The 15,777-nt window shown below is 40.4% G+C and overlaps 2 protein-coding genes across 3 annotated transcripts in view; one reads left to right on the top strand and one right to left on the bottom strand.

Moving 5' to 3' along the window:
* Nucleotides 1-2,076, top strand: part of LOC132810496 (gamma-glutamyl hydrolase-like) — a 43,836-nt gene extending 41,760 nt beyond the window's left edge. The window contains exon 9 of the mRNA XM_060822665.1: nt 434-2,076. Within this exon, the coding sequence (XP_060678648.1) occupies nt 434-570 (137 nt within the window). The 3' untranslated portion in view covers nt 571-2,076. The remainder of the gene's footprint in view (nt 1-433) is intronic.
* A 4,425-nt stretch (nt 2,077-6,501) lies between these two features.
* LOC132815267 (sodium/potassium-transporting ATPase subunit beta-1-interacting protein 3-like) overlaps nt 6,502-15,777 on the bottom strand; it is a 450,311-nt gene continuing 441,035 nt past the window's right edge. For both annotated transcript variants that reach the window (XM_060824089.1, XM_060824087.1), the window contains exon 6: nt 6,502-6,831. Coding sequence is in view for 1 of the 2 variants with exons in the window: in XM_060824087.1 (XP_060680070.1) it covers nt 6,818-6,831 (14 nt within the window). In the remaining variant the exon portion in view is untranslated. The remainder of the gene's footprint in view (nt 6,832-15,777) is intronic.

Genomic DNA, 15,777 nt, shown 5'->3' with positions numbered 1-15,777 from the left:
GAATTGTTCTTGCCACGCGTACCAAGGGACAGTGTAAAGTATTGTCTTACCCGCTTTACAAGTAGATTGTACTGTAGAAGTGCATCAGGGTAACAGAACAGAGCGCAGGGTACAATGTTATAGCTGCTGAGACAATGCAGAGAGACCAACATTGACATTAAACAGGTCCATTCAAAATTCTGATAAGAGCAGGGAAGAAATGTTCTTGATTCCATTGCTTGTACACAAACGTTTGTATCTTCTGCCTGATGAAAGAGGGTGGGAGAGAGTATAGCTGGGGTGGGAGGGTCTTTGATGATGTTGGCTGCTTTCCCAAGGCAACGGGAAGTGTAGATGGAGTCAGTGGAAAGATGTTTGGTTCATAACTCTCAGATCTCAAGCACCAGTGCTGGAAACCTTAAAACTTGAATGCAATCACTTTCTTCTTTTACAGCTCGCAAGAATTGGCATCATTTTTCTGATGAAGTGGAAGAAGAGAATGCTTTGATTTATAACTATGTACCAGTTTACACAGGGAACGTTTCTGGCTTCCAGCAAATTTATATAATCAACAGCACCCGCTTCAGTTAGAGTTTGGCTCTGGCAAACCAAATGGAGAATTTTGTCTTTGTTTTAATTTTAGTGCTCAATGCATATGATTATTCAATCATTTAGAAATTAAAAATTACCGGTTAAATATGGATTTGATTTGACAGGTAGACTTCTGATATTCAAGCAATTCTGGTAATTAGAGCTGTCACTGCAAAGCTGGTTGCTATGTAGCTGGTGACACTGTCAGGACAGACTTATTGGGTTTTTGAGACCCATTTGATAGTGAGCCTTCCTGTCACTGGTTTAGTAATGCAGAACCCAGGCCAGTGTTCTGGGGACCCAGGTACAAATCCCAGCACGGCCAACGGTAAAATGTGAATTCAGTAAAAGTCAAGAATAAAGAGAGCTGGTTTAATGGCAACCGTGTTGCTGTTGATTATCATTTAAAAAAAATCTAGTTCACTAATGTCCTTTAGGGAGGGAAATCTGCCATCCTTAACGTTGAATCCAGACCCACAGCAATGTTATTGACTCTTAACTGCCCCATGGGCAATTAGGGATGGTCAATAAACGCTGCCTAGCCAGTGATGCCTTTGTCCTGTGAATGAACATGTAAAACAAGATGCCTCTGATTGAACTTCAGAAAGGGGATTCATCATCTCTATGCCCTTGACTCATTGTGCCATTAGGGTGGACCTCGCTCGCATATCCTTTCAGTCTTGAAGTTTTTATTAAATAAATTATTCAAATTCAGTACGCAATATCTATCCCATTGTTCTTGACCTATTGATAAGGGCAATAAGATGTTCCTTTCTTAATTGAATGAAATAAAGGCAGGAAAACGTACATTTTATAGTATCTTTTGCATGCTCAATGACCCAAAGTAGGTCACAGCTAATGCAGTGTCTTCAAAATGTAGAGTGTGTCTATATTGTTTGTTTTTTTTGTAAAGTTGCCTAAACTTCAAGTATTTCATTGTGGTGCAAGCCATGGATGAGTAAGCTTCTGAGCGTGCTTTCAGAATGAGATTGATTGATGGGCTTTTATTTTGTGAGGTTATGGTGAATAATTTGCAAAGACTGGAGGGGAACAGCACACTTCCATGAGTCCATTCTTCTGTGATATGATGTTAGCATTCCTGTGCTGCCCCATGTTATAGAAAAATCACCGTTTAACAACTGCACTTAGTGTTGGCAATGTAATTGTGTTACAGCCAACACATGTTTTAAAAGTTTCCGCTTGAGAAACAGCATCCCCAATTTGTCAGTCGCGTTACAGTGAATTTGCATTATAACAGAACAACCTGTATTACTACAGTGAAGTTTGCTAGAGACCTTTTTACCTTTTTGGTGGCACTCTCAGCCTTCTGCAGTGAGTCACCTAAAGTAAAGCGACTAATGCTAAACATCACAGTGTCTTTGAACCTAATAAGGAAAATTACTTTGGACAAAAATAATTACTTTATAAAGTAAATGTAATTACATTGTTGGCTACAAAAGAAATCAACAGCTTTATAACAAATCTCAATAAAGTATTTTATGAACAGGCTGACTCCTGTGAAATCTGTGCAATGGAATATGTACGAAGTATTCACTTTGTCTCGTCCTATTGAATTTTCTTTTAACTGTTGGGTCTGGCCTTTTGATTTTTGGTTCAATACATTTTTATTAATGTGCAGTGCACAGGTTTAGGAGGAGAGGGACTTGTGCTTTTCAGAAGAATCACAATCATTGCAAGTTATTCTTTGATGAAAGGCAGAATCAAGAATTGTTATGATGCAGATGGAGGCCATATGGCCCATCATATTTGTGCTAACATTCACAATATATTTTTCAGGCAATTCTCAATGGATCTTGGAAATGTTACACATATATCTGTACACCCCAATCCAACATCGGCACCTCCAAATCATGACATTTCAGTCTTGAATTTTGTTAAATAAATTATTCAAATTCAGTAAGCAGTTTGTACAATATCTATCATATTGTTTTTGAACTAGTGACAAGAATGATCGTAAGATGTTCCTTTCTTTAATTGAATAAAAAAAAGAGGGGAGAAACATACGTTTTATAGCATCTTTCACATAGAGTCCAACATGCTCAATGCCCCAAAGGAGGTCACAGCTAATGCAGTGTTCTCAAGTGTAGAGTGTGTATGTGTATAAATATCAAAAAATACACCTCATACTAGTTGTGGACTGACTTAAAATTCTATTCATAAAAACTAATTTTAGAAATGAAAGTTTAGAAAAGAAGGAATACTTACAATTGGCATGTAATCCAATGTACAATTTAATAATTTTAAACAACACAAAATATTTACCATTCATACTTTTTTTAAAACATGAAATTCAGGAGATTGGACTTACTAGTTCAGTAGATATTGTTTACACTGTATTTCTATCAATAACACACTCAATGCACCTGAATGTGCTTATTTATACAAGATTATTCTTAAAAAATTTACACAAAATGTGCTTTATTCATAAGATCAATGCAAGAAATTCAATATCTAAAGACTACCATCAGTGCACATGTAATTGTTGCATTTGTAACGCTACACACTTGTAATCAGTAGAAACATAGCAGCTTCAGAGACCTTTGAATTCCAGTCCATGACTGATACCACTCTTCTGCTCGCTGTTCTAAAACCTATTGGTTTAGATAATTGTAAAAAGAAGTTTGTCATTCAGTTGCAATGTTTGGTTTTGACCTAGCACAGTGAAAGGAGATAACACTAAAGGTTGAGCATCAGGCTCTGCCAGCAGAGGTTCAGAGAAGTGAGATTTTATTTTGGGCACAGTGCACACCTGTGCCATCTGTATGTTGGGGAGGTCTGTGCCAGTGCTGACGGACCACCAATGAATCTGAACAATGTCCTGCTGCACCAAGGCTGAAAAAACATCAACAACTTATTTCTTTAGCTAACAACAGTTTACTACTTCAGGCACATTGGTCTTCTCTGGGATTAACCACCTATGCTTGGTATTATTTCAGATCCTTTCAGAATGCCTCAAGATTATATGTGCTAGCCGTCAGTGAGTTTGAGTTCCTTATGTAGACACAGGGCTAGATTTCAGAGAAGTTTGGGCAATCCGCATTATCTGGAGATTGGGGAAGATCTATTCATCACCTCTCCCACTGCCAAGAGATGGCTGGGATTACAGAAAGGGATGAAATCCTGGAATTGCTGGATTGATATCAGTCATGGACAGGGGTCTCAGGCTCTCTGATCCTGTGCAATGTCGGGAATGGGGTACCTCAGGAGTTCCTAGCCCTCTTTGTTAATGATGTGCTTCCAGGTACATTAGGAAAAAAAAATCTCTGGAGAAAGCATTTCCAGAAAATATGTCTCAATTAAACTGTTGGATACCTTTGTTGTCTCTGCAAAATTTATGCAATGATCAATACTAGGAAATTCAGTTCATCTGAATTTTATATTCTGAATAAAATGCACCATCATTTTGGAATTTTGTATACAATAAAAGATGTATCACTGGTTCAGGGTTTGATTCCTTAAAATGATGAACTCATGGTTTAAATAATCTTTGTAAATGTTTTTCTTTTCCTGAATTAGTCCCTGGCTCCCATTCTCCATAAATCAGACTAGACAATATTGTTTATATAAGTGGCATTTATTTAATACACACCCTGTTACATAAGCAGAGAAACTCATCCTGGTACATTTATTGTTCATTTGCTAATTTCACCAAAAGTAGTTTCTAGACTGTAATATCCACATTATTCCTAGGCCATGAATGCCTCAAACTAATTCCTCGCCTTGCTATTCAATTGGATTGTGTCATGTAAGACGATACCTAAGGAACATGGAACGATATGTTTGTACCTTACACATTAGGGATGAACTCCTCCAGTAAATCATAGCGTAGTCATCAAGGGCTTACTGGAGTGCTACTTGATGGGTTTATTGATTCCATGAGGGTTACATGCTGGTTTGACCTTTCGTGTCGCTAGTTAATAGCTGAAGCATCTTACTATTTTGACTCTGGCTTCTGGAAACAACTTGGTGTTAATGGTGTGAGATCATTTATTTTATTCTTTTGGATGTGGAAGGGGACACAGTGTAGGAGACGAGCCATACAGTGCATCATTATTGGACACATCTCATCCACCAACATCACTGAACAGCAGAACCTCAATGTGCCAGTCTTTCACCAAGGGCAGCATCAGTGAGCTGTGTTATCTGCTGTAGCCATGTCTCAGTCTTCCAACCGTGGCATGGAAAGCAGTTCCTCCGACAGTTATGGTCACAGTGGTCATTAATGTTTACACGAGGGATTGTTCCAGGTTATGGTAGTTCAATGTAAAATGTGCAACCCACATTTGCCACATTACCCACATTGTTGTAACAGGGTCACTCAATTCCATGCTCGGGGTAACAACTTGCATTCCCCAAATACAGGGAGCAGACTCATTTTCAGGAAATGCAGTTTCTTTGTTATCGCAGCCAGCAAATCATACAAAGTTACAACCCATACTGTTGTCAGCCATTATGATTCATCCATTCTGTACAAGTCTCCTGTATTGTTATTGTTTTCTCTACCTGGCTCCCAGTTCAAGGGAGTTATTTGACTTCAAGGGGTATTGGCTTCAGGCATGACTCATAGCTCCTGCCAGTAATCCACGCCCAGAAGTAATTGCAGACACAGCCTGACCAGGTGAGCTAAAGTACTGTGGGAAATTGAGTGGATTATCAGCATACAATCACAAAGCTTCCACATGCCGCAGTATATTTCCTGATTCCTGGTCTTGATTTAATCTACTGGAATATTGCATTAAAATGGAAGAGCACTGTTGACCACTAGTAACAGTTTCTGCCAGAGTTCCTAGAAAACAATCAATTTAAGCAAATTTCAAGGACCATCCCTCTCTGTCTTAATTCACCAACAGTGTCAGTATCATGTTCTTGTAATCAACATCTGAATGTTTTTAAGCAGAGGCAAAGCTCTCCCCTGACATAGACAAAGCAGGAGGCTGGAAGAACACAGCAAGCATCAGGAGGTGGAGATTAGATTAATTACAGTGTGGAAACAGGTCCACACCGACCCGCCGAAGCGCAACCTACCCAGACCCCATTCCCCTACACCTAACACTACAGGCAATTTAGCTTGGCCAATTCACCTAACCTGCAGATAGTTTGGATTGTGGGAGGAAACCGGAACACCCGGAGGAAACCCACATAGACACGGGGAGAATGTGCAAACTCCACACAGTCGCCTGAGGCAGGAATTGAACCCAGGTCTCTGGCGCTGTGAGGCAGCAGTGCTAACCACTGCGCCACCATGCAGCCCACAAAATGTTGACATTTCGGATGTAATCTTTCTTCAGGACCGTGAGTTTCCCCTGAGAACCGTGCCTTGGATATGAGGGAGTGTGGTGTTGGGGGAAGCCTTTCCTTGCTGCACCAAGGTGTGCAGATGCATGCAGCCCTGGACTTGCACGCTTCTTTTTCAGGTGTAGCCAAACATCTAGGCTTTGGAGTCTAGATGCTGCCTGTGAATGTGCCCCACGTGAAGGCTATAAGGACAGTTTTCAATGGGCTTTGAAACAATGGGGAATGAAACAGACTGGATTTATCAATGTGGATATTACAATCGTGCCACATGCTCTACTGAACAAAAGAACATGAACAAGGTTTTTTCAACTACTTCAGTGAGAGGAACACAGCAATAATAAGAATAAAAGATTTCTTTTAATCATCTAACCTATCATCCATTGATTGGCCTAAAAGATGGTGCCCATAAAATGTTTGTAACATTCACAAGACTACAAAATACTGGGGTGCTAACATCATCTTACAAATGTGTTAAGAATTAATTATCCATAAAAAAGGCATTTTTGTACAAGTTGAAAACTGACTCATTTAAATATGCTATAGAGGAACAGTTACTACCATCAAATTCACTTTCAGCACAAGTCCAGTTTTATGGTTTTCTGTTTCACAGTGGATCTTACCTGAAACAAATCACTTGACTGTACTGAATTTATTGGTTGCTTCAGTATATCTGTTTTAACTGGATGCTCCATATTAGATACAGTTATTGTACAGCATAGGACAAGAAACAGTCAGTAAGCAGAACCAAGTAACATTTCATAATCGACTTGGAAATGCCTAAAAATTAGTCCTTGACTTGAGTTTTGGTCAGAAGTGAATTATTTTGTGGGTGTACGTGCCCACACCTGATAATGCTTTCTCTTGATTCGGAACTGTCGTTTGAAATACATCTTCAGCAGGAGCCTAGTCATTCATGATCATTTGTTGTCTGTCATTTACTTCGACCTGAAACAGTTGAAAAATAATTCAGAATTAGCATTTATTTTTCAAAATAAACATTATTGTTTTCAGACTATGTGACTGGCACTTTAATAGCCTCTGTGTTTTCACCATAGAGAAGTTGAAAATAATTCTTTTATATGTTTATATAAAGTGTCTGATGATATATCAATAACCATAGAACATAGAACAATACAGCGTAGAACAGGCCCTTCGGCCCTCGATGTTCCACCAACCTGTGAACTATTCTCAGCTCATTCCCCTACACCATCCCATCATCATCCATGTGCTTATCCAAGGATTGTTTAAATCTCCCTAATGTGGCTGAGTTAACTACATTGGCAGGTAGGGCATTCCATGGCCTTACCACTCTCTGAGTAAAGAACCTGCCTCTGACCTGTCTTAAATCTATCACCTCTCAAGTTGTAGTTATGCCCCCTCGTACACGGTGATGTCATCATCCTAGGAGAAAGACTTTCACTGTCTACCCTATCTAATCCTCTGATCATCTTGTATGTCTCTATCAAATCCCCCTCAGCCTTTTTCTCTCCAATGAGAACAGACCCAAGTCTCTCAGCCTTTCCTCATAAGACCTTCCCTCCAGACCAGGCAACATCCTGGTAAATCTCTTCTGCACCTTTTCCAATGCTTCCACATCCTTCCTATAATGGGGCGACCAGAACTGTACACGATATTCCAAGTGAGGCCGTACCAGTGTTTTGTACAGTTGAAGCATGATATTACGGCTCCAGAACTCAATCCCTCTACTAGTAAAACCTAATGCACTGTATGCCTTCTTAACAGCACTATCAACCTGGAAGGCAACTTTCAGGGATCTAAGTACATGGACTCCAAGATCCCTCTGCACATCCACATTACCAAGAATCTTTCCATTGATCCAGTACTCTGCCTTCCTGTTATTCTTCCCAAAGTGCATCACCTCACATTTAGCTGCATTGAACCTCATTTGCCACCTCTCTGCCAAATTCTGCAGTTTATCCAAGGCCCCCTGCAACCTGTGACATTGTTCCAAACTGTCCACTACTCCACCGACTTTAGTGCAAATTTACTAATGCACCCACCTATGTCTGCGTCTAAGTCATTTATAAAAATGACAAACAGTAATGGTTGAAAATGTGTTGCTGGTTAAAGCACAGCAGGTTAGGCAGCATCTCAGGAATAGGGAATTCCCTATTCCTGAGATGCTGCCTAACCTGCTGTGCTTTAAACAGCAACACATTTTCAGCTGTGATCTCCAGCATCTGCAGACCTCATTTTTTACTTAAACAGTAATGGTCCCAAAACAGATCCTTGTGGCACACCACTAGTAACCGGACTCCAGGCTGAATATTTTCCATCAACCACCACTCGCTGCCTTCTTTCAGAAAGCCAGTTTCTAATCCAAACTGCTAAATCACCCTCAATCCTATGCCTTTGCATTTTCTCCAACAACCTACCATGTGGAACCTTATCAAAGGCTTTACTGAAGTCCTTGTATTCCATGTCAACTGCCCTACCCTCATCTACATACTTGATCACCTTCTCAAAAAACTCTGAGGTTTGTGAGACATGACCTGCCCTTGACAAAACCATGTTGACTAAATATATGATTATAAACATGAAATCATTTAGTGAGTTAGTGCAATGCATGATTTAGTTCTGAGTTCATACTAAACAGAAATGTTACAGAATAAATGCTAGTGTGAGGAATGATTGCTTACATTACAGCAGTGATTGGATTTTAAAAATACCAGTTCTTATTTCATTGGAAAGCAACCTTGAAGTATACCTAGAGGCTAGAAAGACAGTATAGAAATAAAAGTGAATGAGTTCAATGACACTATGTTGAACAAAGGAAATCAGTCAGGAATCCTTCTAACCTCCTTCAATTACTACACAATGGCTGCTGTTGGAACATGCACATGTATCGATATCAGTTTGAAAAGCAATCCCGTTGAATGTGATGGTTCAATACTTTGCTGACTCTCAATGCCTGTATTATGACATCAAGAATGACCCCTTGAGCAAAGTACTGGAAAACTGCCAATGTTCCTGTAATAATATCCTCAGAAGAGTCAGTACTTCTGCAGAGTCTGGGAGACAATTGATCATTGAGTTTTATTTTGCCTTTTCATCTCCTTCAGATAAGAGGGTGATGCTGTCCAGGCTGTTGTAAGGTCACTCTGTTTCATATCAGAGGCATATTGAGCAGGGTGCATGTTGGTTTTGCATCAGGCAATTGCTGAAGAAAAACATCACTTTTTGTTGAACATTTTCATCTCACTTTCACCAGGGCAATTTGCAAGAAACACCAAAAATACCAACAGGCCTAAAACTGACACATTTCATCCTGAAATTTGCTCAGCGCCTTCAGATTTTCACGAACTGTGAGGTAGCTCAAAAGGTTTGACAGGCAGTGAGGCCAGCTATTCGATGCTGCTGTTTTGGTCAGCATGGACCAGTTTGGGCCGAAGGGCCAGTCTCCCTGCTGTAGTACTCTGTGACTCTGTAATTAACTGGTGCATTCTCCAAGGCAATAATTCTACAAATTGGAGTCCACCTGCTAACCAGTCATCACTATCCACTCATACCATATATACATTTCCTTAGTGAACATGTGTCTTTTTAAAATCTCTATTCAAGTTCTGTATTAATGATTGTTTGTAAATTGACTCCATCAAGCTGGGATCCATAACCTTTGCCCCAGCTGAGGTTGTCCTGAACTTGGCAGCAGGTGTTCAGTGCGGCTGCAATTTGGATGAGAGTTTCTTGAATGGGAAATGATCCCTACTACTCCGACTTTCCCCACCATTCTAGATAGGTAAATGATGCTGGACATGTTAGCACAATCCAGGCAGAATTGATAAAAGATAGCAAATTAATATTAAATTTGAAATATCAATGATCTACATTCAGAATGCTATTCATCCAAAAGGAAATAAAATGTTAAGAGCCCAATGAAATGGGAAGAATGAAGAGTTTTACAGGATAAACATTCGTAAAATTCACTCATAACAGCTGAAGCAATTTCAGGATTGATGCAGTGGTTGTGAAGCACTTTGGGACATTACACAGAACTGAGAGCGGGGATATTAATGCAAATTCTTTCTGTCTATATGATATATTGAAATCTGTAGATAAGCACTAGATTTGATTCAACATTTGATCTGCCTACAATGTGTTTTCAATTAAATGTGTAAATGTTTATAATTAGCATCTAATGCTCATTGTCTGTGCTGGAGAATGAAATTCAGGACACTTTTTAAAATATCAGATCTATCATTTCTTAAGGATGGGTAACTTTAAAAAAGTGAACAATCAAAGCTTTTCAATTTTTAAAAAATTGGGACAGAGTATCTTTTATTAATATTGAAAAGGTACTTTCCCAATTCCCCAATGGAGGTAATTTTCCTAAACATTCTGTCTGGGATAATTTCCCAACCCCCAATTCTGAGCCCTCACTCTTCCATTCTCTCTTTATTCCTTTTCTTTCTTGAATCTGTTAAACCCTCTTTAGTTTTCTTCCTTCTCCAACACTCACATCCCACTTCCACCTTGCTCTCCCCCTCATATTTTCATCCTCTCAAACCTACCTCTTAACAACCTCCCCCCACCTCCTCTGCCTCACTCCTGTTATCCACTCCCAAATTATAAACTGTAAAGTTTTAATACAATTCAAAGCAGGAAATGAAAGTTCTTATAGATCATGTCTCCATTCAGTGATGCAGAGGTGCTGGCGTTAGACTGGGATGGACAAAGTCAGAAGTCACACAACACCAGGTTATAGTCCAAGTTTATTTGACATCACAAACTTTCGGAGCGCTGGCCCTTCGTGAGGTGAAGTTACTTCTAACTTTGTCCATTCAATGAATGTCACGAGTATCTGTGAGTTACTGGCAGATGGTGCTCTAAGCCAGTAGATGGCAGAATTGCATCAAAGTGCATTAAAGCAGCAGTAAAATAAAATCTATTTTTCTAAGCAGATTTAGAAAACACATAAATCAAACTGCTTAATTACTTGCTTCTACATGTATAGTCATTTACAATGTAATGACCGTTTTCTTCAGAAAATCGAAAATGATTTCCAGATTTTTTTTCTGTAATATAAGAAATAAACTTATATTCTCTTCACATCTTTCATGACAATAGGACATGGCAGAGAATCTAGCCATCTCGCCATACATCTGGGAGATGACGACCAGCCCCTAGACATCATGGTAGCCCACAAACCTACCACCAAACTGAAACAGCTCCTGATGAATCTAAAAAGACCCTGTACCAACAACCAGCAGAACGAACGTCATAAACAAAATACCCTGCAAGGACTGAAACAAACATTATGTTGGACAGACAGTGAGAAAACTAGCCACCTGGATAGACCATAAGACCATAAGACATAGGAGTGGAAGTAAGGCCATTCGGCCCATTGAGTCCACTCCGCCATTCAATCATGGCTGGTGGGCATTTCAACTCCACTTACCCGCATTCTCCCCGTAGCCCTTAATTCCTTGTGACATCAAGATACATGAGCATCAACTAGCCACTAAAAGACATGACCAACTATCACTAGTATCCTTACACACAGAGGAAGAGGGACACCAGTTCGACTGGGACAATACATCCATCCTGGGATGGATTAAACAAAGACACACACAGGAATTACTAGAGGCCTGGCATTCAGACCAAAACTCCATTAACAAACCCACTGATTTGGACCCCATTTACCAACCTCTCAGAAAAAGAACCGGAAGTGACATCAACAGACCAAGACATAAAAATAGCAAGTGGGACAGAAGACCAGCCCTTCATCGGAGGCTCATTGATGATGCTGTTACCTCGCTGAGAACAAATCCACCAGCTCAGTGAGCAAATTTACAACTGGATTTTTAAATCTATCTACGCTGCCTTATAATTCTCGTGGGCAGTTATTGAGAGTGTGTTGCTGGAAAAGCACAGTAGGTCAGGCAGCAGCCGAGGAGCAGGAGCATCGATGTTTTGGGAATAAGCCCTTCATGAGGAATCAAGCATCACACTCTCAACTCTGATCTCCAGCATCTGCAGTCCTCACTTTCTCCTAATTCTCTTTGGCCGTAAGGGACTGCCTGTCCCTGTTCATATATGTCCAGAGAACATTAATTTTGCTTAAATTGTTTCTTCCTTGAATTCTTCTGGTTCAAAGTAGTTCTTCCATCTGGCTTCTGTCACAGATTACTTAGCTACCCACTAAGGCCCTTGTATGGTACAACTTGGCACCTATTCAAAAGCAATGGCTATTACTTTTATTTACATATTAATGTTTGTATTAATTTGCTCAATCCCTTTACACTAAAATATAAGAATAAGAGGATTATGCTGCAGCTGTATAAAAGCTAATTAGGCACAAACTGAGTGCTGTTAGCAGTTCTGGCCACCTCCTGACTCCCCAAAGCCTGTCCACCATCTCCAAGGCGCAAGTCAGGAATGAGATGGCATACTCCCCACTTGCTCTGGATGGGGGCAGCTCCAACAACACTCAAGAAGCTCAACACCATCCAGGACAAAGCAGCCCCCGCCTGATTGGCACCACATCCACAAACATCCACCCCCTCCACCATCGACGCTCGGCAGCAGTGTGTACCACTAGTCCAAAGATGTGCGGGTGGGCGGCACGGTGGCACAGTGGTTAGCACTGCTGCCTCACAGCGCCTGAGACCCGGGTTCAATTCCCGACTCAGGCGACTGACTGTGTAGAGTTTGCACGTTCTCCCCGTGTCTGCGTGGGTTTCCTCCGGGTGCTCCAGTTTCCTCCCACAGTCCAAAGATGTGCGGGTCAGGTGAATTGGCCATGCTAAATTGCCCGTAGTGTTAGGTAAGGGGTAAATGTAGGGGTATGGGTGGGTTGTGCTTCGGCGGGTCGGTGTGGACTTGTTGGGCCGAAGGGCCTGTTTCCACACTGTATGTAATCTAATCTAATCTAATCCTCAGACAGCACCTTCCAAACCCATGACCACTTCCATTTAGAAGGACAAGGACAGCAGATATATGGGAACACCGCCTCCTGCAAGTTCCCCTTGAAGCTGCTCACCACCCTGACTTGGAAATATATTACTATTCCTGAGTCAAAATCCTGGAATTCCCTCTCTAAGAGCATTGTGGGTCAACCCACAGCACATGGACTGCAGTGGTTCCAGAAGGTAGTTCCCCCCCACCTTCTCAAGGGGCAACTAGGGATGGGCAATAAATGATTTAGCCATTGAAAAATCATAATGAGTATTCCTGACTTTATTTTGACAAACATTCTGTGATAATCTACAGGTGACAGTGCTTTCCAGGCCTTGGGAAAAGCAACAGTTTAAGGTGATCTCTTCTTACACACAATTTTAGAATGACCACGTCATTCTACAAGATGAGATTCTTAAGAAACAACTCAGGTCTTTTTAAAGATATAATTTCAGTTGCATTGTGCTGTAAACTTTTGCTATAAATTCTGTGTCTTATTAATATACTTCACAACCACCTGATGAAGGAGCAACACTCTGAAAGCTAGCGCTTCCAATTAAACCTGTTGGACTATAACCTGGTGTTGTGTGATTTTTAATCTTCTTACACATGTCTACAGTAAGAATACACATAAGTGTCAGGGCACTAAGTCAATGCCCTGATCCACAGGCTTGTTCCCAGTGTCATATTTAAGCTCACCTATAGATCTGTCAGGCAGAATTCACAACCTTCACCTTTGAACAGTTTCCAGTCTATCAATCTGGTTAACTGTGGAGAGTAGTCCCTGGTATTCAAAGCCTATCCCATAAATTTAAAAAGATTATCAATTCTACTTTAGTTTTTTTTAGGAGGAATCAGCATTGGAAAATGGAGCATGGATCATTTGGTCAGGTCAAGGCATGTTTAGATACAGTGTAAAATTGTCGGCTATATATTACAACAACAGCTTCTACTGTGTCTATTGTACACCTACCATGCTGTGACTGCTGAGTAAGATTGCTAACTTAGTGTTAATTGGTGCTAGATTAACGGTGTGTTTTGAAAAGGAATGTTACAGACAATAGGATGATTACATATAAATAAAATCGAGCAGGAGAGAGGGTTTACTAAAGGTAGCACTGACCCAGCAAAGGGAAAGGAAGTCAACCGAAACACTAACTCGCTGTTTGGGTTGATCTGTATTTTCTAGTCTGATTCCAAGATTTAGTAATTAAGCTTTTATTTTCATGTTTGTTCTTCAATGTTGTTGAATCAAGATCCTTAGCCCAGTATGCTTGAAGCAGCTCACTATACTGCTGGGAAAAAATATATTTGATTTTTCATTTTGATATATTAGAAACAGGCCTGCAACATCCTTCAGTTTAGATGTTTAATCTATTTTAGATACAGTAAAAAGAATGAATTGTTACCCAAAGAAAGCCCTGATTATGTTGCACTATCGGTTATAATTCCACAACACCGCTGAAAGCAGAAGACCTTGGTCTTTTGAAAGTGAATGATAAATGAATAATAACAGAGTAAAGTAGGTTCTTCTGCATAGTGTGACCTAATTCTTTTAGCATTTATTTTACAATAATTAATAACATGGCTGTTGAAAAATAAATAGTAAGATTTGCCCTGAATTTAAATATCTGGGAAGCAAACCTCAGCTCAGAAACTAGTTAGATGTTGGTTTACAAATAACCAATTGCAACTCTAATTCTTTCATTGCTTTTTTTGAGTGATGTGCTGTCTTTAGCCTTTGAAATAGAATTGTTATCAGTCTCAATCTCAATCAAACGTCATGTTGAGGTTGTACTGGGGGCTTCTTCTGGAATACTGTGTCCAGTTCTAGTCACCCTGTAAGAGGAAGGATATTATTGAGGCTGGAGAGGGGTCAGAAGAGGTTTACCAGGATGTAGCTGGGAATGGAGTGGTTGAGTATAAGAAAAGGCTGGCTAGGCTGGGATTCTTTCACTGGACCGTCAGAGGTTGAGGGGTGACCTTACAAAATCATGAGGGATACAAATAAGGGTGGGGGAATTTCAAGACAAGGGGGTATAGTTTTAAGGTGAGAGGTGGAAATTTTTAAAAAGGTCATGAATAGCAGCATTTTTTTTCTTCAAAGCAGCATGGTGGCTCAGTGGTTAGCAGTGCTGCCTCATAGCACCAGGGACCTGGGTTTGATTCCAGCCTCAGGCAACTGTGTATGGAGTTTGCATGTTCTCCCCATGTCTGTGTAGGTTTCCTTCTCATGTTCTGGTTTCCTCCCACAATCTAAAGATGTGCAGAACAGGTGAGTTGGTCATGTGAAATTGCCCATAGTGTTCAGGGATATATAGGTTAGATGCATTAGTCAGGGGTAATTGAATTGAATTTATTGTCACATGTACTAATGCACAGTGAAAGGTTTTGTCTGTGCAGTACAGGCAGATCACAAGTTAGGTTGCATAGATAAATAAATAATAGGTAAACAGTGGTAAAAACAAAAACACAGGTATAGGCGAATGTTAAGAGCTTGTCAGTCCATTCAGTATTCTAAAAACAGTAGGGTAGAAACCATTACGAAACCGGCTGGTACATGTGTTCAAGTTTCTGTACCTTCCCCCCCGATGGTAGAGGTTGTAGAAAAACATTGCCAGGGTGGGATGGATCTTTGAGAAGTATAGGATGGTGGGGTGGGTTGCTCTTCGGAGGGTCGGTGTGGACTTGTTGGGCCAAAGGGCCTGTTTCTACATTGTAGGGATCCTAAAACTCTTTCCTGGTTTCAGCGAGTGGTTTGTATGTGGAATAAACTTCCAGGGGCAGTGGGATGTGGGTCCAGTTACAACGTTTTTTTTTGGATAAGAATGTGAATAAGGAATGTTTGGAGGGATTTGGGTCAAGCACAAGTAGGTGGGACTAGTTTTGTCTGGGATTATGATTGACATGTAAGAGTTGGACTAAAGGGCCCATTTCTGTGCCTTATTACTCTATGACTCTGACTGTTAATTC

This window comes from Hemiscyllium ocellatum, chromosome 4 (genome assembly GCF_020745735.1).
Source record: "Hemiscyllium ocellatum isolate sHemOce1 chromosome 4, sHemOce1.pat.X.cur, whole genome shotgun sequence".
NCBI lineage: Eukaryota > Metazoa > Chordata > Chondrichthyes > Orectolobiformes > Hemiscylliidae > Hemiscyllium > Hemiscyllium ocellatum.
Note: the sequence above shows the minus strand (reverse complement) of the source record. Positions and strands in the feature narration are given on the sequence as shown.